At 39.0% G+C, this 26,185-nt stretch overlaps 1 protein-coding gene across 2 annotated transcripts in view; it reads left to right on the top strand.

Moving 5' to 3' along the window:
• Positions 1-13,294, top strand: part of LOC101841752 (cytochrome P450 2C27-like) — a 35,308-nt gene extending 22,014 nt beyond the window's left edge. The window contains exons 7-10 of one of the 2 annotated variants that reach the window (XM_040741786.1): positions 141-282; positions 5,296-5,483; positions 11,500-11,641; positions 12,782-13,294. In XM_040741786.1, the coding sequence (XP_040597720.1) occupies positions 141-282; positions 5,296-5,483; positions 11,500-11,641; positions 12,782-12,963 (654 nt within the window). In that variant the 3' untranslated portion in view covers positions 12,964-13,294. 2 annotated transcript variants of the gene reach the window in all.
• The last annotated feature ends 12,891 nt before the right edge of the window (positions 13,295-26,185 follow it).

The following is a 26,185-nucleotide window of genomic DNA, read 5'->3' as shown; positions in this document are numbered from 1 at the left end:
ATCTTTCCATTTTCTGAGGGCTTCTTTATAAATTTTACACTTTCAATAGCAAATACATAGGTTTGTGTAAAACTGTAGAGCCATGGTATTCAGATTGCTAATAAATATTTTATCAAATTATCACATCCAATTATTCTTAGGGAAACTACAATCAACAATCAGAATTTACACTTGAAAATCTGGCAACCACTGTCAGGGATCTGTTTGCTGCTGGGACAGAGACAACGAGCACAACGCTGAGGTATGCTCTCCTGCTCCTGCTGAAGCACCCACACGTCACAGGTAAGGACCCACAGTGCTCCTGTATGATGATGGAAAGACTCTTCTAGTGTCATGTGTGTTGTTATTCTTAGAGAAGTCTCAGTCCTTCACCTTCTGTGCCATTCGATGGCTGTAACGAACATCGTGACTATGAGAAACAGACTTTGGGTGTCTGAAAAGCGATTAAATTCTGCTTAGTGTCTGAGTTCCCTGAAAGGTACACTGCTCCATGCATAGCCAGGGTACACTCTCTGATGGACATATGTTCTTCTATTCTTTAAAGTAATGTCTTTAGACCAGCTAAAATATTTCAGTTTCCTTTCCTCATTCGGAAGAATCGAACTTTGGGGTGGAGAAAACAAACCTCACCTCACTGAATCATAAGCAGGAAGCCTAGAATAATCTGAGACTTTCTGAGGTATTGTGCATTTTGAGAATTATCAAAAATATTTAGATTATTTAAAAGCATTTTCCATTGATGCAGAAAATGTAGATTAAGGTATTTTATCACTTCAGAAATCCATTTCCTTAAACTTCTGTTGAACAATGATTTATTTCAAGTGTACCACTAGTGTTTCACTTTACATTGTACTTTAAAACAGCTCTGTGTTTCAGCACCTCCTTCCTGTGTCCAATATATATAGCACGACAAAAGCACAAATATGAATCAAAATTTATATTTTTAGGATAAGAAGAGATACCAGTAAGCAGCCAAGAAGGTGTTACCAAATTACTGAAACAAAAGGATGAGGAATGAGAAAACATAGAACAGGAAATGTGATGTTGAAACATAAATGTTAGATGAACATGCATGTAATATGAAAAACAACCTGTGGATCTGTGTCTACAGACCCTTGAAGACTCTTCTTCCAAAGCAATAGAAGTTCAATAGACAACAATGTTGTATACAGGATGCTGGCCTTGTTGAAGTTCTCTCCCTATTCCCATTCTGCAGGTGACCCCTTTCCCGGATATAAGTAATTAAAAGAAATTAATTCAAAGAAGCCCTTTACCTGACACATTGATGATTGATAAGGAATGAGGAATGCATAGGGATGAAAGGGGAAGTTGTCAACATTTGAGTCCCAGGATTCTGCATGTCAGAGCCCTTTCTGTTTCTTATTCCATGAATGTGAGCAACAGGGTCTATCCTCCACATAAAAGGAATAAATCAGCATGTCATATTTTACCAACTTAATAGAAAATATTTCCCATGTATTAATCAGAATGGATTCAAAACATCCACACAAGGCAGACTCACAGAGTGTTAAGTCCGAATAGAAGCATGAAACCCTTCAGGGATATCCCTTAGTCACATGTAAACTGTTCTCACCAAGACTACACCATAATTCTGCAGATCAGCTGGCTTCTTGTAAGTTCACAAAATCAAAGGCAGATTGGAACTCTAGGTTTGCCATGATTTTTATCCAATTTTCCATTTCTTCATGATACTTGTGAGAATTTTTCACCCTAATATCTGAGGTAAAGTCACAGGAAGTCATGGGTTCCAGGAATCTAAATGGCTCTTGTGAGAAAGTGAGAGTATCAGAGAGGTTGCTGGGTACCAGGTCTGGGAAGCTCCCAATTCAGTATTTACCATGTGATTTTTTGTAGGGGTTTCACAAAAAAGTGAGGTATGAAAGAGAAACAACTTGCAGTATAATGCTCCTTTTAATTGAGCATATATTCCCAGCATTTAAAAATACCTAGTTAAATTTCCAGTATAATAGTAAATAAAGAAATGGAAAATTACAAAAAATAAAAATGTATCCATTTATCAAAAACTGATAATAATGGAAATAATTATACTTTTCATAATAATGCATACTATTTATGTAATTGCAATTAATCTAACAATGGATATTGTTATGACAAAGTATTAAAATCCAATCTGTTATTTTACACCTTTTCATTGAAAATGTTTTTTCTTTCATAATATGCTAGGATTATGTTTTCCCCTCCTTTTATCCCTTCCTGTTACTTCCTGTCTTCTCTCACATCCAGATGCCCTTGTTTTCTGCCTCTCATTAGGAAGCAATTAAGTTTCTAAATAATAATAATATATAATATAATATAATATCTATAACATGATTCAAGAAAAGACACATCAGAAGTGGACAAAACAAACATAGGAAAAAAACACAAGAGAAAGCACAGGAAACAGACACCCATTCATTCGTAATCAATGAATCTCATAAAAGCACTAAAGTGGAAACCGTACTATATATGTGAAGGACCATGCAGACCGACACAGTCCCTATGCATGTTGCCTCAGTCTCTGTGAGTTCATAAGTCCTTTGATTATTTTGATTTTAGATGGCTTTGTTTTCTTAATATCCTCCATCCCCTCTGGTACTTACACTTTCTACCTCCTATTTCAAAGGGCTCCCTGATTCCTGAGGGGAGAATTTTGATGGAGACATTCTATTTAGGGCTAAGTATCCCGAGGTCTCTCACACTCTACATGATGTCTGGCTAAGTGTTTCTGTTGCCATAAAGTGCAAGATAAAGCTTTTCTGAAGATGGCTGGGAAAGACACTGATCTATGAGCATAGCAGAATGTCTTTAGGAGTCTTTAAATTGCTATGTTATTGTTGTTATTTGTTTTTCACTTTTAGAAAAGAACTATTTGGATTTACCATAGGTTTCTGGGCTATCTAGTATCCAATTATTGGCCAACAAAGCATTTTCAGGAGTGGCTTTCATACCATTGGGTGGACCTTAATTCAAATCAGTTCTTGGTTGGTTACTCTCACAAGTTTTGTGCCACCATTTCCATAGCATATCTTGCATGCAAGACACCATTGTTGACCAAAGGGTTTGTGGCTGAGTTTGTGTGTATGTTCTCTTTTGATAGCATGTAGAGTGTATTAAGATGATGGAACATAGGGGTGAAGGTTCTATGTAGGCATCAGATTGACTTCTCCATGTTCACAGAGTTGTGTAGGTGTTGCTTCAGTAATGGGATCTTGCTGTCTGTGGTGAGCAAGACATTGTGTTGGCCACAGCCTTGGTTGTTTGGACATTTTATGGAGTGCTTTTGACCAATAATCAATTAGATGTAACCCAACCCTAGTACTAGAAGATTCATTTGATGACAAAGGATGTTCAGTTGGGGCTCTGTCTCCTAAATATTTGGCTATTTCATTTAGGTCATCTTCATATATGTTTCAAATGTGTATTTTGGAAGTTTTGACTATATTAAGATTCCATACTATCCCTCAAATGGCCTAGAATTTTAACTGTCTCTCCTCGTATTCCCTCCTGCATTCCTGTCTCTCCTTCCCACTTAATTCCCCTCATACAACGATAATTATCTATTCTACTTCCCCTTCCTGGCAATATCTATTTGTTCTCCATAGTCCCTTACTTATATATAACCACTGTGGTTCTACAGATATCAGCTTGGTTACCATTGATTTAACAGGTAATACACACATGTTAGTGGAAAAACCATGTTTGTTATTCTGAGTCCGGATTATATCACTCAGGTTGTTTTTTTTTTCTTGTTTTATCCATTTACCTGAGAATTTCAAGATTTTATTTTTTAATGGCTGAATAATACTCCACTGTATAAACTTATCACTTAAAAAAACTATCCTTGTGTGTAGTGACATCTACGTTGTTTCTGATTTCTGGATATTATGAATAAAGAAGCAATGACCATGGCTTAGCAAGTGTTTTGGTTATAAGATGAATCAACTGTTAGTTGTATGCACAAGACTATTTTAGCTGTATCTTGATTTAGATTGATTTCCACCTTCTTAAAGTATTGTCGCCGGGTGGTGGTGGCGCACGCCTTTAATCCCAGCACTCGGGAGGCAGAGGCAGGCGGATCTCTGTGAGTTCGAGGCCGGGCTGGACCGATAGCCTCCGAAACAATACAGAGAAGCCCTGTCTCGTAAAAAACCAAAAAATAAAAAATAAAAAAATAAAGTATTGTCACTCTGATATCCACAGTGGCTGTATATGTTTGCATTCCCATCAACAATGCATAAACATTCCTTTTGATTCACATCATTACCAGTATGAACTGTTGCTTTTTAAATACTGATATTCTCCATTCTGTTGGGTATAAGATAAATTCTCAAATAGTTTTGATTTGCATTTCTATGATAACTAAGGTTTTCGTTATTTCTCTAAGTACCTGTAAGTTTTTTCTCAGCCTTTTGAGATTTCTCTGCTTATATCTCTTCTCCATTTATTAATTGTGTTATTTGTTTTCTGATATCTTGTTTATTGAATTCTTTATATATTTTGGATATTGGTCCTATATTGGATGTGCAGCTTGTTAAAATCTTTTCCCATTCTGCAGCCTGCAGTTTTGTCCTAATGATGGTGTCTTTTGACATACAGAAGCCTTTCAGTTTCACGAGGTCCCAATATGTTATTGGTAATAAAGTGAGACAAGGGAAGGGTGTATATCTTTTGCGTGTATTTGTTCATATAGATGATGTAGATACAACTGAAGAATCCATTTCCCATATCTGAAAGTCTTAAATGTTGTTCATATGTGGGCATATAAGAAACAGTCATTTCACAAATATAAGTATATTTCAGAAGTAGGTGAAGAGGTTGATCTTCAATATGGGGTGTGAGCAAAATAGAAGTTTTTCTTTAGTTGTAGACATGGAACACACATACTCACATACACACACATGTTCTTAAACACATATAAATTAGAATGTGACTGTAAGAGAATATTGTATTTAGATAGAGATTTATTATTTGACTTCTTATGTACCACAGAAGAAAGCATTGTCACTACATTGTTTTACTTGATACTTTTAAATACTTTTACTTTGTAGCCATTATGGCTAGTAATTAGTAATTATATACTGACCTATCATAATATCTATATAGAAACCTGTAACACAGCATTTCTGCATGAATATATGTATAAATGCCTTTACCCCTGAAGGAAATAATGAGTATTTATAATTCCATGGAACACCTACATTATGCTGTGTATGGCCTGACACCTTGACAACATGTCGTGTTTCTATTCCCTCATTTCTCACTGTGATCAACCAGCTAAAGTCCAGGAAGAGATTGATCAAGTGGTTGGCAGACACCGCAACCCCTGCATGCAGGACAGGAGCCACATGCCCTACACAGATGCCATGATTCATGAGGTCCAGAGATTCATCGACCTCATCCCCACCAACCTGCCCCATGCGGTGACCTGTGACATTAAATTCAGGGACTACTTCATTCCCAAGGTAAGCTTGTCTCTTCTCTGCTGCACCTCCGTCCTCTTGATGTTCCCAGGTTCACAGTGTTGTTCCAGTCCTCTGAGCCACTCAGGGATGCTTGTGGTTTATACTGCTCTGTGATAAGGAGGGCAGCGCTACTACAGGTACAGAGATATCTGGTAATAATGCTTCCACATTTGCTCTGTGTTGCAAACACTATTGGGCAATGCTTAGGTATTTCTGTTTTAAAGTTCAAACATTTTGTCAAATTCGCAAAAGTCTTTTCTAGATTTTATCATCATGAGAAAAGAAATCTTCAAATTGGAAGGAATCCATATCTTGAGTTCTTCAACTCATTAATATGTTACATCATTTAATCATTTATTTGTGATATTGAATTCTTTTCCATGTTTCTTTTCAATAATGTAGCCTGTATATATCTTCTTAGTGGTTTCCTTAATTATTCATGTCTGTCATTTATTTCTCTAGTGACTCTGCTATTCTTTGCATTTTCTTAAGGAAGATATTTTTTAGAATCATTTTGTTGGTCTTATTTTTATCTGTAAATGAATTTTATTATTTCTAGTAATGTATCTGTAAATATACATGGGATTTGATGATGTTATGTGGGCTAGTAGTTTTGCAATGTACTTTTTGTATTCCTGTGTTCTTAAGTTTCTCTTAGGTGTGATGAATTTCAAGATAGTGATGAACAGACCTGTATGCAGTAGGCATCACTGTAGACAGAGTTTTCTACCCTGACTGCCTGATCCCAAATAACCAGCAGCCACTTCCCAAATAAGTGATTGGACATATAATACTAATTGTAAATCGTTGGGCAATATCTCAGATTTGCTACTACTTAACTCTTCCAATTAATTTAACCTATTATTATTATTTATGCTTTGCCATGTGGCTCATGGCTTGTTACCTCCTTTCCTACATATCCTGCTTCTTCAGTGGCTAGCAGACATGTCCTCTGATTCTAACCTACTTTTTCCCATCATTCTAATTTGGTTGTCCCGTCTTTAAATTCTGCCTGGCTACTGGCCAATCAGCTTTTTATTCAATCAATCAGTGTGGCTAATCTTCACACTACGCAAAAAGATCATTCCACAGTGCATCATTTGTCACATTTCTGATAAGAATAACAACTGTAACTCTAATATCTCCATATCAAGTTTGATGTTTTAGGGACACACTGATAGTTGTGTAGATCAGATAAAAATTTTGGGTCTGACTTATTTAAGGATGTAAGAGATACTTTATTCTGGAGCCATTTATGTATGATCATGGCCCAGGAACACAGATTTTTTTACTTTGAGGTAAATTTTATTCTCAAAAGTTTGTCTCTTTTCTAAATTGTTCTCTGAACCCATTTTTATGGATTTATGTATTGTTTCATCTTTGAAGACAATATAAAACTTCTTATTGAGTACCAGATTCTACAGATGAAAAATTCAGAATTTTTATATGAAAATCTTCATTCAAAAAGGATCAAGTTCTTTCTCCTGGAGAGTCTTGTATTTTTTTGGGTGGGGTGGTGCAAAAAGATATTTACAAGGTTTCAGTTACTAACATCATTGTAGATATGATGGAACTAGTTTTTTCCATGTGTCAATGAGTTTTGCGTTGTGATAATAGATTTAGTATATGGGCTAAGTTGCCTGAGTGCTCTTTTTGGCTAAAGGATACTCCTGAGGTAAGATCATTGAGGGGTCTATGGCTAATATGCATAACTTGTTTATGTTTATGTCATAAACTAAATGGTAAGTAGAACTAAGGACAAGATTAGAACAGTATATCTCCTAGTATCTTCCTTGGGTTTGAGGTCCAGTTTGAGGAGAGTGTTGCCTGAGCTAAAGTTACATCACATTTTCCCTCTGTGGCTGGATGATGTTATGACTGGTCTCTTTGTAGTCTAGTTAAGTAGAATATAACATTCTTTTCTTTTATGAGACAACCTGGCTATTTCACAGCCGATTCTCACATCTGACAAATAGGACAAGTGATTACTTTGATCAGAATGGAGCCACTCATCTCAGCAGAACAAAAAAGATAAGAAGGAACCAGTGATCTTTGCTATAATTGTTCTGGTAGATATCAGGATTTCTAGTTCATAAAAACTTTGCTGTCCCTTTAGAGACATTGTCATTATATCAGAGAAGCAGCCACAGGAAATGTGTAAACAAATGCTTATGAATATAATACATTCAAGTCTTATTGACACTAGAAATTAATTTTCACATAATTTACATATGTCAAAAATAAAAGCAATATACAGTAAACCAACAGCTAACATCAAACTAAATGGAGAGAAACTCAATGCAATTCCTCTAAAATCAGAAAAATGACAAGGCTCTCCACTCTCTCCATATCTCTTCAATATTGTACTTGAAGTTCTAGCTAGAGCAATAAGACAACAAAAGGAGATCAAGGGGATGCAAACAGGAAAAGAAGTCAAGATTTCACTATTTTCAGATGATATGATAGTTTACATAAGTGACCCGAAAAACTCTGCAAGGGAACTCCTAGAGCTGATAAACACCTTCAGCAAAGTGGCAGGATACAAGGTTAACTCAAAAAAATCAGTGGCCCTATTATATACAGATGATGAAGTGGCTGAGAAAGAAATCAGAGAAACATCACCCTTTACAATAGCCATAAACAGCATCAAATATCTGCGGATAATGTTAACCAAAGAAGTGAAAGACCTGTATATCAAGAACTTTGAGTCTTTAAAGAAAGAAATCAAAGAGGATGCCAGAAAATGGAAAGATCTCCCATGCTCTTGGATTGGTAGGATCAACATAATAAAAATGGCAATCTTGCCAAAAGCAGTCTACAGATTCAATGCAATACCTATCAAAATTCTGGCACAATTCTTCATAGACCTTGAAAGAACAATAATCATCTTTATATGGAAAAACAAAAGGCCCAGGATAGCCAAAACAACCCTATACAATAAAGGAACTTCAGGAGGCATCACCATACCTGACTTCAAGCTCTATTATAGAGCTATAGCCCTGAAAATAGCTTGGTATGGTCACAAAATTAGACAGGTAGACCAATGGAACCAAATTGAAAACCCTGATTTTAACCCACACACCTATGAACACTTGATTTTTGACCAAGAAGCTAAAACTAAACAATGGAAAAAAGAAAGCATCTTCAACAAATGGTGCTGGCATAACTGGGTATTAGCATGCAGAAGACTGCAGAGATATATGTCTATCGCCTTGCACAAAACTTAAGTCCAAATGGATCAAAGATCTCAACATAAATCCAACCACACTGAAACTCTTAGAAGAGAAAGTGGGAGATACTCTTCAACAAGTTGGTACAGGAGACTACTTCCTGAATATAACACCTGTAGCACAGACACTGAGATCGACAATTAACAAATGGGAGATCCTGAAACTAAGAAGCTTCTGTAAGGCAAAGGACACAGTCAACAAGACAAAAAGGCAGTCCACAGAATGGGAAAAGATATTCACTAACCCCTCATCTGACACAGGGCTGGTCTCCAAAATTTACAAAGAACTCAAGAAGCAAGTCCCCAAAACACCAAAGGATCCAATTAAAAGGTGGGATACAGAAGTAAATAGAGAATTCTCAATAGAGGAGGCTAAAATGGCCAAGAGACACTTAAGAAAGTTCTCAACATCCTTAGCCATCAGGCAAATGCAAATCAAAACAACTTTGAGATACTGTCTTACTCCTGTCAGAATGGCTAAAATCAAAAACACCGAAGACAATTTATGCCGGAGAGGATGTGGAGAGAGAAAACACTCCTCCACTGCTGGTGCGAGTGCCAACTCGTACAGCCACTTTGGAAATCAGTATGGAGATTCCTCAGGAAAATGGGAATCAATCTACCACAAGACCGAGCAATTCCACTCTTAGGCATATATCCAAAAGATGCAAATTAATAACAACAAGGACATCGGCTCCACTATATTCATAGTAGCATTATTTGTAATAGCCAGAACCTGGAAGCAACCTAGATGCACTTCCACTGAAGAGTGGATAGAGAAAATGTGGTACATTTACACAATGGAGTATTACTCAGCAGAAAAAAAACCAATGGAGTCTTTAAATTTGCAGGTAAACGGATGGCACTAGAAGAAACCATCCTGAGTGAGGTAACCCGGTCACAAAAAGACAAACTGTATGTATTCACTCATATATGGATTTTAGACACGGATCAGGATAGTGCCACTCTACACTTTCACTTACAGAGAGTCTGGGAATCAGGAAAGAACCTAAGAGAGATGTGCATGGTACCCCAGAGAAGAGGAATGAGGCAAGATCTTCTGAACAGATTGGGAAAATGGTGAGGGGGTGGGGGGAGTGGGAGCTGGGAAGAAGAGAGGGGGAGAAGAGGAGGAGACTGTAGGTCATGGGGGAACAGGAAGGTTGAGTGGGGATTAGAATAGGGGGTAGAAGGAACCATAGTTAGAAGACAGTTCTGGCAGTGTGAAACCTCTAGTGATCTAAAAGGATGACTCCAACTGGCAAGCTAAGCAATAGTGGAGAGACCACCTCGAATGCCCATTCCTAATAATAAACTTGATGTATATAACCATCCTAGAACCTTCATGCAGTGACTGATGGAAGCAGAGGCAAACACCCATAGTTAAACACTGAACTGAACCCATGGAATCCAGTGACAGAGAGAGTAGAGCAATGAGCAAATTGGCATAGAATGGGTTGGCAAAACCAGCAGAGACAGCTGATCTGAACAAGGGAGAGCTCTTGGACCCCAGACTGACAGCTGGGAGGATAGCATGGAACTGATCCAGACCTTCTGAGTGTGAGAGTCAGTGAGGAGGCCTGGACAACCTATGGGGCCCTGGGGAGTAGATCAGTGTTTATCCCTAGCATACAAATGGACTTTGTGTGTCCATAACAGAAAGAGGGATTCTCTCTAAGCCTAGACATTTAGGGAGTGCCTGGACTCTGCCCTGAGTGAAATGAAAGACTCTAGATATCCCCTATGTGGAAGGAAATGGCGATAGGGTGGAAAGCTGGGGGGGATGGTGGGGAATGCAGGAGGAGGGGAGGGAGACGGAACTGGCATTGACATGTGAAGCAAGCTATTTAAAATTAAAATACTAAAAGAAAAAAGAAAAAGAAAAAATAGTATTTTTAGTTTACAAAATATAACCATATTTGGTTTAGCCACATTCTAATTTTGTGTGGCTATGCTCTGAAACTTTTAGACCATATACCTAGAAACTTTGACATAATATAAGGTTAGTTTGTGTGCTAGTTGAAGAGACCTTTCCAGCATCATCACCCAGCAATTTCTGGGTATCTTCAGAAGTTGTATTGATTTAGCTCTCATCAGATCATGACATTATAAGTTACCAATAATGTTATTTGAATTTTATTTTATTTACTCCCTCTCTTCCCCATTCCATTATTTCCTTTCTTTCTCCCAAATAATCTTCATACTGTTTTTCTGACACATATACATATGTCCGTTTCTGTGTTTGTGTCTGTACCTTCATACAGACAGATTGCATATGTTACTGCAACACCTCTACTCTGGTACATAGCCCTACATTTACTTACTTACCATACATATATATATATATGATAGAGTGGTATTTTTCTTCCCAAATTTTCGCTGTTGTTTTTAATGAATGACCTCCTATTTTGTTCAGACACTCAATGAACTATTCCATCTGGAACCTGATTGGCATGTGAGGTGTGTAGACAGATGTGATGAGCTATAGCGAAGAGTGGTCAGAGAAGCACCAGTCTAATCTGAAGGAAAGGAAGAGGCTCGGGAGTTTTAGTCCAAGTACTCACGTGAAATGACGTGAAATGTCACTGAAGGCACTTTAGTGACACCATTGTGCCCGGCCTCAGACTCCTCCCTGCTCCTAATGTGCCCTGTGTGCTGAAACTTTTGTACTGTTCTTTAAACATTACACCCACTATGGAGCTGAAGTTGAACGACATTATTTTCCTAATGTGTTTTAGCTCTATGATGTTTTTTTGTAACTTGATTTCTATCTGTGGGTTGTTATAGGGAACAACGATAATAACATCACTGTCATCAGTGCTGCACGACAGCAAGGAATTCCCCAACCCAGAGGTATTTGACCCTGGCCATTTTCTTGATAAGAATGGAAAGTTTAAGAAAAGTGACTACTTCATGCCCTTTTCAACAGGTAAGTGAAATTCATTTCCATGGACCAGTGTCACGAGACTCTGGGAAGTAGACTTTCAATGATCAGGGGTACCAGTTTCAGTGTTCAAGCGCTGTCATGAAAAAGAGATTTCTTCCTTATCAGGATATGAAAGTGAGGCTTTGATTGTTCATCTATTGTTCAAAATTGAGAAAGCTAGAGTGTAGACTATTTGTTTTCTTCCTTTAACTACATCATAGAAATAGCAAAGGACGCAGACTTTATTTACACTTTTCTCACTCACCATGATAATTGAGACATCATAATTTACATTCATGTCTTTTTTGCTGTGTCAATCACCTCCTTGCTCTACTATGTAATCACAAGTCTCCAAAATACAGACAATTCATGAAATCCACAAGTGCCCTTGGTAAACACCTGAATGAACAATATTTATCAGTTGGACTAGGGCAACGAGAGAGTCTCCCAGATCTCTGGGTTATTAGGGATAAATCAGCACATTAATCTCTCAAACCTTATGTATTCATTAATGGCAAAAATGGAGCAAGATTCTAATACATGACTTCTTTGCTGCCTCACAATGCATGGGTAATGGAGAAGTATAAAAAGAAATCATATGTAACTATTAGAAGGTCATGCACCATTAGAATACAGATTTTTTCACAGTTCAGAATGCCAAAAGCTTTGAGAGCATCATGAGAAGATGGAGACATTGTCGTTGTGGCAGGACACTCTGCCCAGATGATTGAGAACCCTCTTCCTTCTCATTCAGGGTTAGAGTCATGGATATTGACTCAATATCTTCAGTGTGCATGCTGCCTTTGAATGTGAAGCTTCTGTCCTTGGTTTTGATACTTTTGATAATGAACACTTAATTCCTCTTCCTCAGTCTCCCGGGGAGTCTGATTACAGATGTTAATAACCACTTCTAACTAAAAAGTATTTTTGAGGAATGTAATTCTTAATAGTGTAGGTTAATTGAGCAACAAATTTGTTCCACATTTTTATATCTTCTTAATCATCTGTCCTTTCATGTAGCCATCCTTCTACCAACCTATCCAATAACTTACCCTTCATTCATAGCCTCTTGTGTCAGTTAAAACCACTGTGATTCTCACATTTACAAATGACAATAATAGTATTTTTAAAATTGCCCCCCAGGAAAACGGATGTGTGCAGGAGAGGGCCTGGCACGCATGGAGCTGTTTCTATTCCTGACCACCATTTTGCAGAACTTTAAGCTGAAATCTCTGGTTCACCCTAAGGACATTGATACAACCCCAGTGGTAAACGGATTAGCCTCTCTGCCACCCTCCTATCAGCTCTGCTTCATTCCTGTCTAACGAAGATTAGAGTTTCTGGCCCAGGCTGCGTTTTTTTTTCCGCAATCCCCTCTAGACCTTCAATCCATCAGGGACAAAGTGTCCTCCCTCCCCTCTCATGTATTCTCATTCAATCAAGTCTCAAGAAACACCTGTCAATCATTTTGCAAAATCTGGAGTCACTGCACAAATGTATTTCTATTTGCTATTCTTTGCAACAGTGTTACTATTCCTTGTGCTAATATATATGTGTTCCTGAGCTAAAATACAACTTTACCATTATATAACTAATATAATAAGATAATTCATTGTTATTTTTCATGCTTTCAATAATAAATATATCTGATCTGTGTACTTTTTCTGAGACTAGCTTACAATTCAGATAAGAAATGAAAGAAAATGCAGTTCCCAACACATCATGCTGTTCCACATACTGTGAAGGATAGAGAATGCAAGGGTGAGTGCTAGAGAGATGTTTCATCCACCTGAGTGCTTGCCACTCAAACTTGAAGACCTATATCTAAACTCTGGTATGTGTATAATGGCCAGCCAAGGTGCTGTGTGCTTGTTATACCAACACTGGGGAGACAAAATAAGAGATTCTTCAATCTTGCTGGACCCCTAACCACGCCTACTTAATGAGCCTCATTTCCCTATCTCAAAAAACAAACTTGTCATATCTCAAGTAACAACATGTAAGGTTTACCTCTGACTTCCACATATATTTATGTACATGTACACACATTCTCTCACATATATGTATCTGATTATGCACACACACATATTCACACACCCACACAGACATGCAAAACAGAATTTGAAAAGTAAGATACAAAAGCCCTTTTGATAAACATCACTTAGGATCACTGGAGTAGTTGATGTTTTTTAATTAAATTTATTTATTTAATTTAGAAACAATCTCATTTTACATATCAATTCCATTTCACTCTCCCTCCCATCCTCCGATGCTCCCTGCCAACTCACCCCTCCAACACCATACCCATTTTCCAAGGCCTTCCATGGGTGATCATCAATATCTGTCACATCATTTGTGGTAGGACCTAGGCCTCCCTCCGTTTATCTGGGCTAAGAGATTATCCCTCCTTGGGGAATAGGCTCCCAAATTCCATTTGTGCACTACCGATAAGCACTGGTTCCACTATAAGAGGTCCCATACACTGCCCAGGCCTCCTAACTGGCTCCCACATTCAGAAGGCTTGGTTTGATCCAATGCTGGTTCCCCAGCTTTACAACTGGCGTCCATGTACTCTCACTTAGTCAGGTCAGCTTTTTCTGTGGGTTTCTCCAGTATGGTCTTGACCCCTTTTCTCATCCCTCCTCCTTCTCTACAAATTGATTCCAGGAGTCGGCGCAGTACTTAGGTGTGGGTATCCTTTTTTTGCCTCAATCAGCTACTGGACGAAGTCTCTAGGTTGGCATTTAGGGTAGTCGTCAATCTCATTGTAGGTGAAGAGCATTTAAGGTAACCTTTCCACTACTGCTTAGATTCTTTGTTGGTGTCATGTTTTGGGTCTCTGGACATTTCCCTTGTGCCAGATTTCTCATTAAATGTATAATGACTACCTCTATTAAGGTATGTGTTTTCTTGCTCTCTTCTGCTGTTCCCCCAACTCAGTTTTCCTGATTCCTCATATTCTCCTCTCCCTCTCCTCTTCTGCCCTTGACTTTTCCCCACCTTCCTCCCCTATTCCTCAGTGCTCCCAATTTACTCAGGAGCTCTTGTCACTTTTCCCTTCTCCAGGGGACCATGTATGTTTCTCCTAGGTTTCTCCCTGCTTCTTAGCTTCTCTGCAGGTGGGAATTGTAGCCTAGTAGTCGTTTGCTCTACGCCTATAATCCATATGTGAGTAAGTACATACCATGTTTGTCCTTTTGTGACTGGGTTACCTTATATAGGATGGTTTCTTCCAGTTCCATCCATTTGCCTGAGAATTTCTAGATTTCATTGTTTTTTTTTCCACTGAGTAACACTCCACTTGAGGGGTGTATAGGTTTCTTCCAGGATATGGCTATTACAAACAATTCTGCCATGAACATAGTTGAACAGACATCCTTGTTGTATGAATATGCATCTTTCAAGTATATGCCCAAGAATGCAATTGCTGCATCTTGAAGTAGACTGATTCCCATTTTCCTGAGTAATCAGCATACTGATTTCCAAAGTAACCATACAATTTTGCACTACAACCAACTGTGGAGGAGTGTTTCACTTTCTCCACATTCTCTCCATTATAGGCTTCTTTGGTGGTTTCGATTTTAGACATTCTGGCAGGTATAAGGTGGTATCTAAGAGTTGTGTTGATGTGCATTTCCCTGATGGCTAGGGGTTTTGCTCAGTTTCTTAAATGTCTTTTATCAATTTTAAGTTCCTCTTGTCTGAATTCACTATTTAGTTCTGTACCCCACTTTTTAATATGATTAGTTTGTGTTTTGGTGACTAGCTTCTTGAGTTCTGTGTATATTTTGGAAATCGGTCCTCTCTCAGATGTGAGGTTATTGAAGATATTTCTCATTCTGTGGACTTCTATTTGTCTTGTTGACTGTCCTTTGCCGTACAGAAGCTTCTCAGTTTCAGGAAGTCCCAATTATTAATTGTCGAAATCAGTGTCTGTGATACTGGAGTTATGTTCATGAAGTTATCTCTTGTACTATTTCATTCATGGGTGCTTTCACTACGAGGTTCAGTGCGGCTGGATATGTTGAGACATTTGATCCACTTGAAGTTAAATTTTGTGCATGATGATAGATAAGAACCTATCTGCAATCTTCAACATGTCAGCATTCAGTTATGCCAGCGCCATTCCTTGAAGATGCTTTCTTTTTTTCTATTGCATGATTTTAGCTATCCTGTCAAAAACAGGTGTTCATAGGTGTGTGGGTTAATATCAGTGTGTCCATTTTCATTCTATTGGCCTACCTCTCTGTTTTGGTGACAATAACAAGCTGTTTTCATTACTATAACTTTAAAGTAGAACTTCAAGTCAGAGATGGTGATGCCTCCTGATGTTCCTTTATTGCATAGGATTACTTTGGCTTTCTTGGGATTTTTGTTTTTCCATATAATGTTGAGTATTGTTCTTTCAAGTTCTTGGATGAATTGTGTTGGGATTTTAATGCAATTGCATTGAATCTGTATATTGCTTTTGATAAGATCGCCATTTTCACTATGTTGATCCTACCTATCCAAGAGCAAGGAAGATCTTTCCATTATCTGGCATTTTCTTTGATTTCTTTCTTTATTGACTTAAATATCTTGTCATACCCAATCGGGTTTAACAGACATTTATAGAACCTTCCATCCAAACACAAAAGAATATGCCTTCTTCTCAGTTCCACATGGCACCTTCTACAAAATCATCTACATACTCAGTAACAAAGCAAACCTCAACAGATCCAAAAAAAATGGAATAACCCCCTGTATCTTATTAGATCACCAAGGCGTAAAACTAGAATTCAACAACAACACAAATTTCACAAAGTCTAAAAACTCATTGAAATTGAACAATTCTCAGTTACATCACTCTTGGATAGAGGAAGAAATAAAAAAAGTAATTAAAGACTTCCTAAAATTCAATGAAAATGAAGATACAACATACCCAAACTTATGGGACATTATGAAAACAGTACAAAAGGGAAAGTTCATAGCACTAACTGCCCATATGAAGAAACTGGAGAATAGTCACACTAGAGACTTAACAGCAGACCAGAATGCTCTAGAACTAAAAGAAGCAAACTCACCCAGGAGAGTAGAAACCAGGAAAAAAATCAAATTGAAGGCTAAAATCAATAAAGTAGAAACAAAGAAAACAATACAAAGAATCAATGAAACAAAGAGTTCATTCTCAAGAATATCAAAAAGATAGGCAAACATTTATCCAAACTAACCAAAAGGCAGAGAAAGAACATGCAATGTAACAAAATCAGAAATAAAACGGAGTGGGGGGGGAGACATAACAACAGACACTGACAAATCTAGAGAATTATTAGGTCATACATTGAAAACCTGTATCCAACAAATTGTAAGATTTAAAGATAATGGGCAATTTTCTAGATAAATATCACTTACCGAAACTATAAATCAAGAATATATAAGGCATTTAAAATAACACCTAATTAAATAGAAACAGTCATCAAAAGTCTCCCAACCAAAAAGCCCAGGATCAGATGACTTCAGCGCTGAATTCTATCAGAAATTCAAAGAAGAGGTAAAGCCAATACTCCTGAAAGTGTTCAACACAATAGAAACTGAAAGGTCATTGCCAAACTGTTTTTACAAGGTTACAATTACCTTTGTACCCAAACTACCCCAAGACACAAATGAGAAAAAGACTACATACAAATATCCCTCATGAACACTGATGCAAAAATACTCAATAAAATACTGGCAAATTGAAACCAAGAACCCATCAGAAAAAACATCCACCATGATCAAGTAGGAGTCTCCCAAGGATGCAGTGATGGATCAACACATGAAATTCCATCAATGTAATCCACCATATAAACAAACTGAAAAAGAAAAATATCATGATCATTTATCTCACTACATTCTGCAAAAGCCTTTGACAAAATCCAACACTCCTTCATGATAAAGGTCTTGGAGAGTTCAGGCACAACATGAACATACCTAAACATAATAAAAAGCAATATACAGCCAACATCAAACTAAAGGGAGAGAAAATGTGATTCCTCTAAAATCAGGAACAAGACAAGGCTGTCCACTCTTTCCATATCTTTTCACTATTTTACATGATGTTCTAGCTACAGCAAATGAAGACAACAAATTGAGATCAAAGGGATACAAATTATAAAGGAAGAAGTAAAACTTTCACAATTTGCAGATGATATGATAGTTTTCATAAGCGATCCCAAAAATCCTACCAGGGAACTTCTACAATCGATAAACACATTTAGCAAAGTGGCAGGATACAAGATTGGCTCAAATAAATCAGTATCCTTCCGAGATACAGATGACAAACGTTTTCAGGAGTTTCTCCACTCTATAGAGGACAAGTAACAGGGATAAATACACATGTAGGCCCAGGCCATGCCCTCCTGTGATGTTATCAATAAGAGGTAAAAGCAAATGAGTCAAGACCAGACTAATGAAACCTACAGAAACAGAGGACCTGAACAAGGGGGCGTTCATGGACCCAAGACTGATTGATAACTGTTAAACCAGCATAGGACTGTTCCAGATCTCCTGACAAGATGTCAGTTTGGAGGTCTGGATAATCTATGGGACCTCTGGTAGTGGATCAGTATTTATCCCTAGTACACGAATGGGCTTTGGGAGGCTACTCCACATAGAGGGATTCTCTCTCAGAAGAGACACAAGGGGGAGGGTAAAGGCCCTACTCTAAATGATATGACAGACTTTGAAGATCACCCATAGAAGGCCTCACCATCCCTGGGGAGCAAAAGGGGATGGGATAGGGGATCAGAGGGGGACAGGGGAGGAAGGGAGGGAGATGGAACTGGGATTGACTTGTAAAGTAAGCTTGTTTCTAATTTAAATAAAAAGGTAAAAGAAGGTAAAAATTTAAACACTCCTTTGTCTTTCTGTTCTCAGGTTAGAATTGAACATGTATTTTTGCTTTCCTATTGCTAACCATATGCTTCATATGCCTCACTTCTCTTTCCAAAATAAGAATGGTACTATGAAGTGTCACATTGGTATAATTTCTAGATGCCACATTCCCTTTCCACTGCATTACAAGTAACCTAATGAGAAATGACATTACTGACTTAGTGTCAAAGAAGCCCCTTTGTCTGGTATTGCTAAGTTTCTACCTTGGGGCCTACTGCAGAGATATGTCTCCACATGCTATTCAATCTATATATAGGTTGTTGTGGTACAAAATCTTTGTCAAAAGGGGATAAAATACTAATGCTTCTTTTTTCTTCTTCTTTTTTATTTTTTGGTTTTTTGATACAGGGTTTCTCTGTGGCTTTGGAGGCTGTCCTGGAACTAGCTCTTGTAGACCAGGGTGTCCTTGAACTCACAGAGATCCACCTGCCCTGCCCCCCCCGCCCCCCGAGTGCTGGGATTGAAGGTGTGCACCACAAACGCCCGGCACTAATGTTTCTTATATAGTACTTATTACAATTCTTATATATTTCTAGTAAAGGTATGCTACACAAATTACTCCACTGTTCACAGGCCTTCCTACTTGAATTGATATATGCCACCTGCTTTCCAGAGTATCCCTATTGCAGTCAGATTACAGAATTCTCAATTCTAAAAAAATGTGCACTAATTGATCCAATAGATTAACTCTCATCTATCTATCATGTATATGCCTATCTGTCTATCTCTCTATCATCTATTTATGTATCTTTCTAAGTATGTATGTATGTATGTATGTATATATGTATGTATGTGTGTACGTATGCATGCATGCATGGATGTATCTGTCTGTCTATCTATCTATCTGTCTATCTATCTATCTGTCTATCTATCTATCATCATCATCTCTTTCTCTCTCTCATATATCTATGTTTTGTCTCTCCTTCCAAAGTATGTCTGCCTATCAGTCCAGGCTTCTACCTATATACCATATTAGTTCTGCATCTAAGAAACCTGTGAAATCTAAGAAGTAATTTTTAATTAAATTTTTTAAATTTTTAATTAAATTTAAAAACAATCCTATTCCATACCAATCCCTGTTCCCTCTCCCTCTGAACTCTCATGACTCCCACCATTCCCCCATCTTACCCCCGGTTTTACTCCCCAGGGAGGTTGATGTCTCCCATGAGGGAATCATCAAAGTCAATTACATAATTTAGGGAAGTAACTAGGCCCTCTACTATGAATCTAGCCTTCAGAAGGAATAGACTCCCAAAATCTGTGAACTAATGATAAACACTGGTTCCAGTGCCAGTGGCACAATAGACTGCCCTGGTCTCCCAACAGACATCTACATTTAGGGGACCTTGTTTGGTCCTATGTTGGTTCCCCAGCTGTCACACTGGGGTCCCAGTGCTCCCTCTTGCTCAGGCCAGCTGTTTCTGTGGGCTTCCTCACCCTGGTCTTGACCCCTTTGCTCATCACTCTTCCCTCTCTACAACTGCATTCCAGGAGTTTGGCTCAGTGCTTAGCTGTGGATCTCTGCTTCTGCTTCCATCAGCTTCTGGGTGAAGGCTCTAGGATGGCATTTAAGGTAGTCATCAATCACATTATAGAGGAAGGGCATTTAAGGTAACCTCTCCACTATTGCTTAGATTCTTAGTTGGTATCATCCTTGTGGATCCATGGACATTCCCCCAGTGACAGATTTCTCTTTAAGCCTATAATGTCTCCCTCTATTATGGCACCTATTTTCTTGCTCTCCTTCTCTCTTCTTCCCTCACGTCTGATTCTTCATGTACTCACTCCTCTACCCCTCTCCTTCCTCTTTACTCCCTCTCCTTTCATGCATGCTCCCAATTTACTGAGGAGATCTTGTCCCTTTCCTCTTCTCAGGGTGTGGGGGTGTTGGGGTGGGGGGGTAGGAAGATGGGGATGGGGGATGTGGGGGTAGATTTTTTTTATGTCTCTCTTAGTGTCCTCCTTGCTTCTTTGAGTCCCTGGGGTTGTGAATTGTGAGCTGGTTATCCTTTGTTCTATGTCTAATATCCATATGTGAGTGAGTTTCCCGCTGATTAGTAAGCGATTCCATAAATGTGCCACATTTTCTTTATCCACTCTTCAGTTGAAGGGCATCTAGTGTTGGAGTAAAACCCCTGTATCCTATTGGATACCATGGTTTAGAGTTAGAACTGAGAAACAACACAAATTGCAGAAAGCCTTCAAACTCATGGAAATTGAAGAAGTAATTTTCTTGGCAATGTTTTTATTATATATCTTGATGTTTGCTGGCATACAATTCTAGAGTGTAAATAATTCATTTTAGTATTCTTCAGGCATTTTAACACCCCCACCTGATGAAGTGAGAGCACAGGGACCTGAGTAATAAAGCTGTGGAACCAGATTTAGGCTGAACCAAGCCCTCTTTATGTGGGTGCGAGTTAGGAGGCCTGGGCAGTCTATAGGACCTCTGACAGTAGAACAAGTATTTATCCTTAGTGCACAATGGACTTTGGAAGCCCATTTCCCAAGGAGGCAACTGGAATTGCTATGCACAATAAGATTGCTTCTAAATGAAATAAATAAACTTAATAAAAAATGACTTATAATGTACTTGTTGCATTTAGGGAATTTGATTAACTACTGAATCTTGAACCTTCATTTTCAATGTGTTTTGTCTTTTATATCATAAAATATCTTTTCTCCACACTTTTGACTTTTTACTGGTAATGAGCCTCTTCAGATGCATGACATATTCCTTTATTAAAGGTAATCCTACTGAATATTTTGTGGGCCTCAAATATTATCCTACTTTTTGACTCTGACCTGTGTATCTGTATTTTGTTATGCATATGTGGTACTTCTAGACTGGCTTTCGCAGTGTTTACTTTCCTATTCCTTTTATATACCATGTATTTATGTACATGTACATCCAAAAACTCAAATTTTGTCATAGTTATTATGTGTCTTTTGATAATTTACTGATTTTTATACAACTTTATATTCTTAACTTTTGTGCATTTTTTATTGTTTTGCTGACTATGTAGACAGTCCAGCAGGTGAAAGCTCTTATGGCACAAGAAGGAAGATATGAGTTCAGATTTCCAACACCCACTTGAAATCTTGGCATGTCTGCACACTTCTGGAACCTGGTACCCTGATTTAGTATTGTCACTCCTTATTTTGTGACTCCAAACTTCCAGGCACTGGCCAGGACACACCCTCCAACTGTCCTCAACTCACTGCCCCCTTCTGCCACTTTCTAACCTCTATGTTCAACCATATGATGTGTATCTCTCCCCAGGGTTGAACAAGCTGATTCAGCCTGATCGTCTCCTCTATACACCCAACCCCAGATCTATCCCTTAACATCAAACTTGAATCAGGACATTTCCTTCACATCAGCCAATCTCTATGTATCCATCTGACTTCATTGCATCTAAACCATATCTAATCTTTAGGCCCAACCTGCTCCACACATCCTGTATTCAATCATGATCTTTTTTTTTGTACTTGTTGTTTGTTTTTTGTTTTGTTTTATTTTTCGAGATGGGGGTTTCTGTATTGTTTTGGAAGCTGTCCTGGAACTAGCTCTTGTAGACCAGGCTGGTTTCAGACTCACAGATATCTGCCTGCCTTTGCCTCCTGAGTGCTGGGATTAAAGGCATGTGCACCACCGCCCTGCCCAATCTGATCTGTCTGTATCAGACATAGAATTGACAAAAGGAAGTGGGCCCTGCACCTTGCCTACACCACAGTAATGTGGTGATATATTATTTATTATCCAATAAAGCTTGTCTGAAGATCAGAATGCAAATCTAACCACAGCCATAGAGCCCAGCACTGATGGTACAACCTTTAATCCCAGCACCACACTAGTTACCCATAGAAGTTGGGTGGTCAAGACTGGGCTTGTTTAACCTACAGAAACAGCTGACCTGAGCAATGGGGAGCTCTTGAACCTCAGACTGATGGCTGGGAATCCAGCATGGGACTGATCAGAACCCCCTGAATATGGGTGTCAGTGAGGAGGCCTAGGCAATCTGTGGGTCCTTGAGTAGTAGGTCAATATTTGTCCCTGGCTGACAAATGGACTTTTGGGGTCCAATCCACAATGAGAGTTGCACTCTTAGCCTGGACTCTTGCAGTAGGGTCTAGGCTATGCCCTGGATGAAATGACAGATTATGAATACCCATCCCCCTGGAGGGCCTCTCTGTCCCTGGGGAAAGGAGTGGGGATGGGGAGAGGGGGTGGGGTCGGTGCCAGGGCATGGGAGGAGGGGAGGGAAAGGGAGAGGGACTTGGAATTGACATGTGAAACAACCTTGTTTCTAATTTAAATTTTAAAAGAACAGAAAAAAAAGAAGTTGGGTGGTGGTGGCACATACCTTTACTCCTGCATTAGAGAGGTATATAAGACAGGAGCAGGGTTTCAGAGCAGGTATTCAGTTTGAGAAATTGGTCTTCAGCCATGTTTAGCACAGGATTGCCCCAGCCTTGGTAGCAGTAAGAGTTCTCTGGTGACTTGGCTGCTTTGTTTTTCTGACCTTCATCTTGAACCCCAATATTTGTCTATGGGTTTATAGTATTTGAGCTACAGTAGAGTTGGCCCTATTGATGGGGGTGCAGGTGAACCAGCAGTAAGAATGTGAACATGGGAGATCTTGTCCTGCTCCTCATATGCCATATGGTGGTGTGGGCAGCAGAGAGATGACCTATCAACTCCCAACCCCAGCCTTCTTCCTTCACAGCCTGTGCCAAGTAGTAGAACTGGCCCTGAGGTAATAAGAATGGGAGAGCTGTCCCTGCCCTTCAGCAGTTTCAGCAATTTGGAGAATGGCCCCTGCACCTCATCTGGGCAGCACAGTGGAGCTGGCCATGATGGTGTAGGTGTGAGAGCTGACCTTGAGGGTCAGGGCAACTGATCAAGCCCCTTGCTCATTGTTGCAAGGGCTGAAGGAGCCTGAGCAATGCTGAAGAGCTCACCCTCGTGGTGAAGATAGGGGAGAACTGGGGGAATGACCAATCCTGCTGCTACCCAGGCCCAGAAAAATGTTTATAAGTTGGCCCATCCCAATATCCACACCATCTGGGATCTGCTGGAGCATGTGAGGGGGCTGCTTCTACAGACCCAAAACTGCAGGATCTCTATGACACAGAGCAACAATAGGATATCCAAGAGCTGTCTCAGTCAGGGCCCAGCACTAATAGTGTATCAGCAACCAGGAGCCTAGAAACAGACCGTCTTGGCAATTAATACTTTCGAGTGAAGATATATGGACAGTTATCCTTTGCTCTATGTCTAATATCCACTCATGAGAAAGTACTTACCATGTTTGTCTTTCTGTGTCTAGCTTAACTCACTCACAATGGTTTCTTCTAGTCCCATCCATTTGCCTGAGAATTTCAAGATTTCCTTCCCCATCCCCCACCGAGTAGTATGCCATTGTGTAAGTGTACCAGATTTTCTTTATCCATTCTTCTGTTGAGGGGATTCTGGCAGTGGAATTAGTATTTATCCCCAGTGCGCTAATAGAATGTTGAAGCCCATTTCCTATCTTAGTCTAGATACAAGGGGGAAGGCCACTCCATGGGGAGTGGATGGGGGGTGGAATGGGGTATCATGGGGTGCATGGGAGGATGGGATGGACAGGGAACTGGGATGTATATATAAAATAAGATTGTTTTTCATTTAAATAAAAATTTTAAAAGAAGATTCATCACAAAAAAAGATACACGGAGAGAAAGGTTTATTGTATGGCTCACTGTGTCACTCTAAAGCTTCCATGATGGAAGTTTTCCTTTTTTCCACCTACATTTTATTTTATATTATTTTGTCAGGGGCAGGGGAGAGGTTGCTAGGGGAAAGGGGAGAAGCAAAGGAATAGGGAAATAATGGAATTGAAATGCTTGATATGAAAAACACAAAGTATAAATTAAAAAATAAAATAACACTTGAGGATTTTGAAGGAATTACATAATAAAAACAAGTCACTTTCTGTAGTTTAAATTCATCTCAAATATTCAACACTTATTTATCATGAAAACATTCAAAATTCTTTCCCTTGCTTTTGGGAATATAGAGTACACTTTAAGGAGTAGTATTTATGCTAAAATTGCATAACATAATTTGTACTTCTATGAAACTATTATTTACTACCAATTGATCAATTTTTGCTCATCTTCTATTTTCCTCAAACTCTGATGAATACCATTCTCTTCCCAATTTCTATGAGAAAACCTTTTGAAATGCATATGCCACATAGTGAGAAATTGTCAATAACAGCTATCCTGTTTCCCACATACTTTCACCTAACATAAGATGTCCACATCCGTTCACATCACAAACAAGATTGCAATTTCCTGTGTTGAATAGCTAGCTGTTTTGTCTAAACACTCCCTCCTGTAGGGCAAGCTTTAAGAAAGAAATGAAACATGCCAAATTGAGAAAGTAAATACAAAATATACAACTTAGAAAGGTCCCGAAAGTTACAGGATTCACAATGTCCTCCACATAATTAAATAAATTGCATTAGTAGTTGAGATGTGATTTTGTAATGGGACCACCTGGAAGTTGTGGAGGAAATTCTAGGAATGTAGCTTTGGAGAGTAGTCACTTATACTGTAGTTGGCTGTTTGGTGATGCAGCTACTTTGAGTAGCTCCTCTTTATCTCTCATTCATACTCATGCAAGTCACCCAAATGAACTCCATGGTTCACTAAACTGGATTTTGGAAAAAATGTCTCTTTAGTCTACAGTGTGTGCATTATTTGGCTTGGTTAGACTTTTGTTTACATCCCCTCAAGTAAAGTCACACAAAACAATTGCTGGTTGATTGTGTTATATTTAGGGAGTTGTTCCATTACCCCTAAAGAAGGTTGATTATTGCAGCTGAGGTTAAATTTTGTGAGGGTGGATTGTCCCATTGGAGGCAATCCCAATACAGCTACTATTCCTTGAGTAGTACTGGAAGGTATGCCTCTTAGCCATAGCAGTGATTGCACATTTCCTGTGGTGGGTTAAGAGACATGACCGGATGAGCAGTATCTTTGTGGAGAACCCCAGTGTAAATGTCTTCTTTATATGCAGTGGCATGGCTTGGCACATAGGATATACCTTACTGATTGGTGAGATAAAATATTGCAATTGGTAGCATATGTGAACAGGTAGCATTATCAGGAGGCTTTTGCTCTGGGTGATAAACCATGCACTTAAGGAGCTCTCCTGCATTGAAGAAGTTGCCTACTTTAGGCAGGAGTATGATAGGGAAAGGTATCAAGGTGTTATCTGTTATGTGAGCCTTCAATTTTTCAGAAGAGCTGAAAATGGAAGGATGAGGTAGATAGTTGAAGGATATTTGTCCAGGCACAAAGGGCCTGGGGACCAACAGGTCTTTCCCGGCCTAAAGCACACTAAACTGGCTATCTGATCATGCGGTATTTAACTTCCCCAAATTGAGCCAACCTAAGTCTACCAAGGGAGCCCCCAGCAACCGCTGACATGCCATGAGACAGGACAATCTGAACCAATCTCCAGATGCCAGGAAAGACCTGATGCCAGTGCTGCTCCTTCCCCTGTCCCAGGCAGGGAAGAATATATGAGGTTTCCCCTTCCTGAAATAACCTGAGCTTGCTACACCCAGCTTGTCTCCTGGG

The sequence above is a fragment of the Mesocricetus auratus genome, unplaced genomic scaffold (genome assembly GCF_017639785.1).
Source record: "Mesocricetus auratus isolate SY011 unplaced genomic scaffold, BCM_Maur_2.0 Super-Scaffold_4256, whole genome shotgun sequence".
Classification (NCBI taxonomy): domain Eukaryota; kingdom Metazoa; phylum Chordata; class Mammalia; order Rodentia; family Cricetidae; genus Mesocricetus; species Mesocricetus auratus.
Note: the sequence above shows the minus strand (reverse complement) of the source record. Positions and strands in the feature narration are given on the sequence as shown.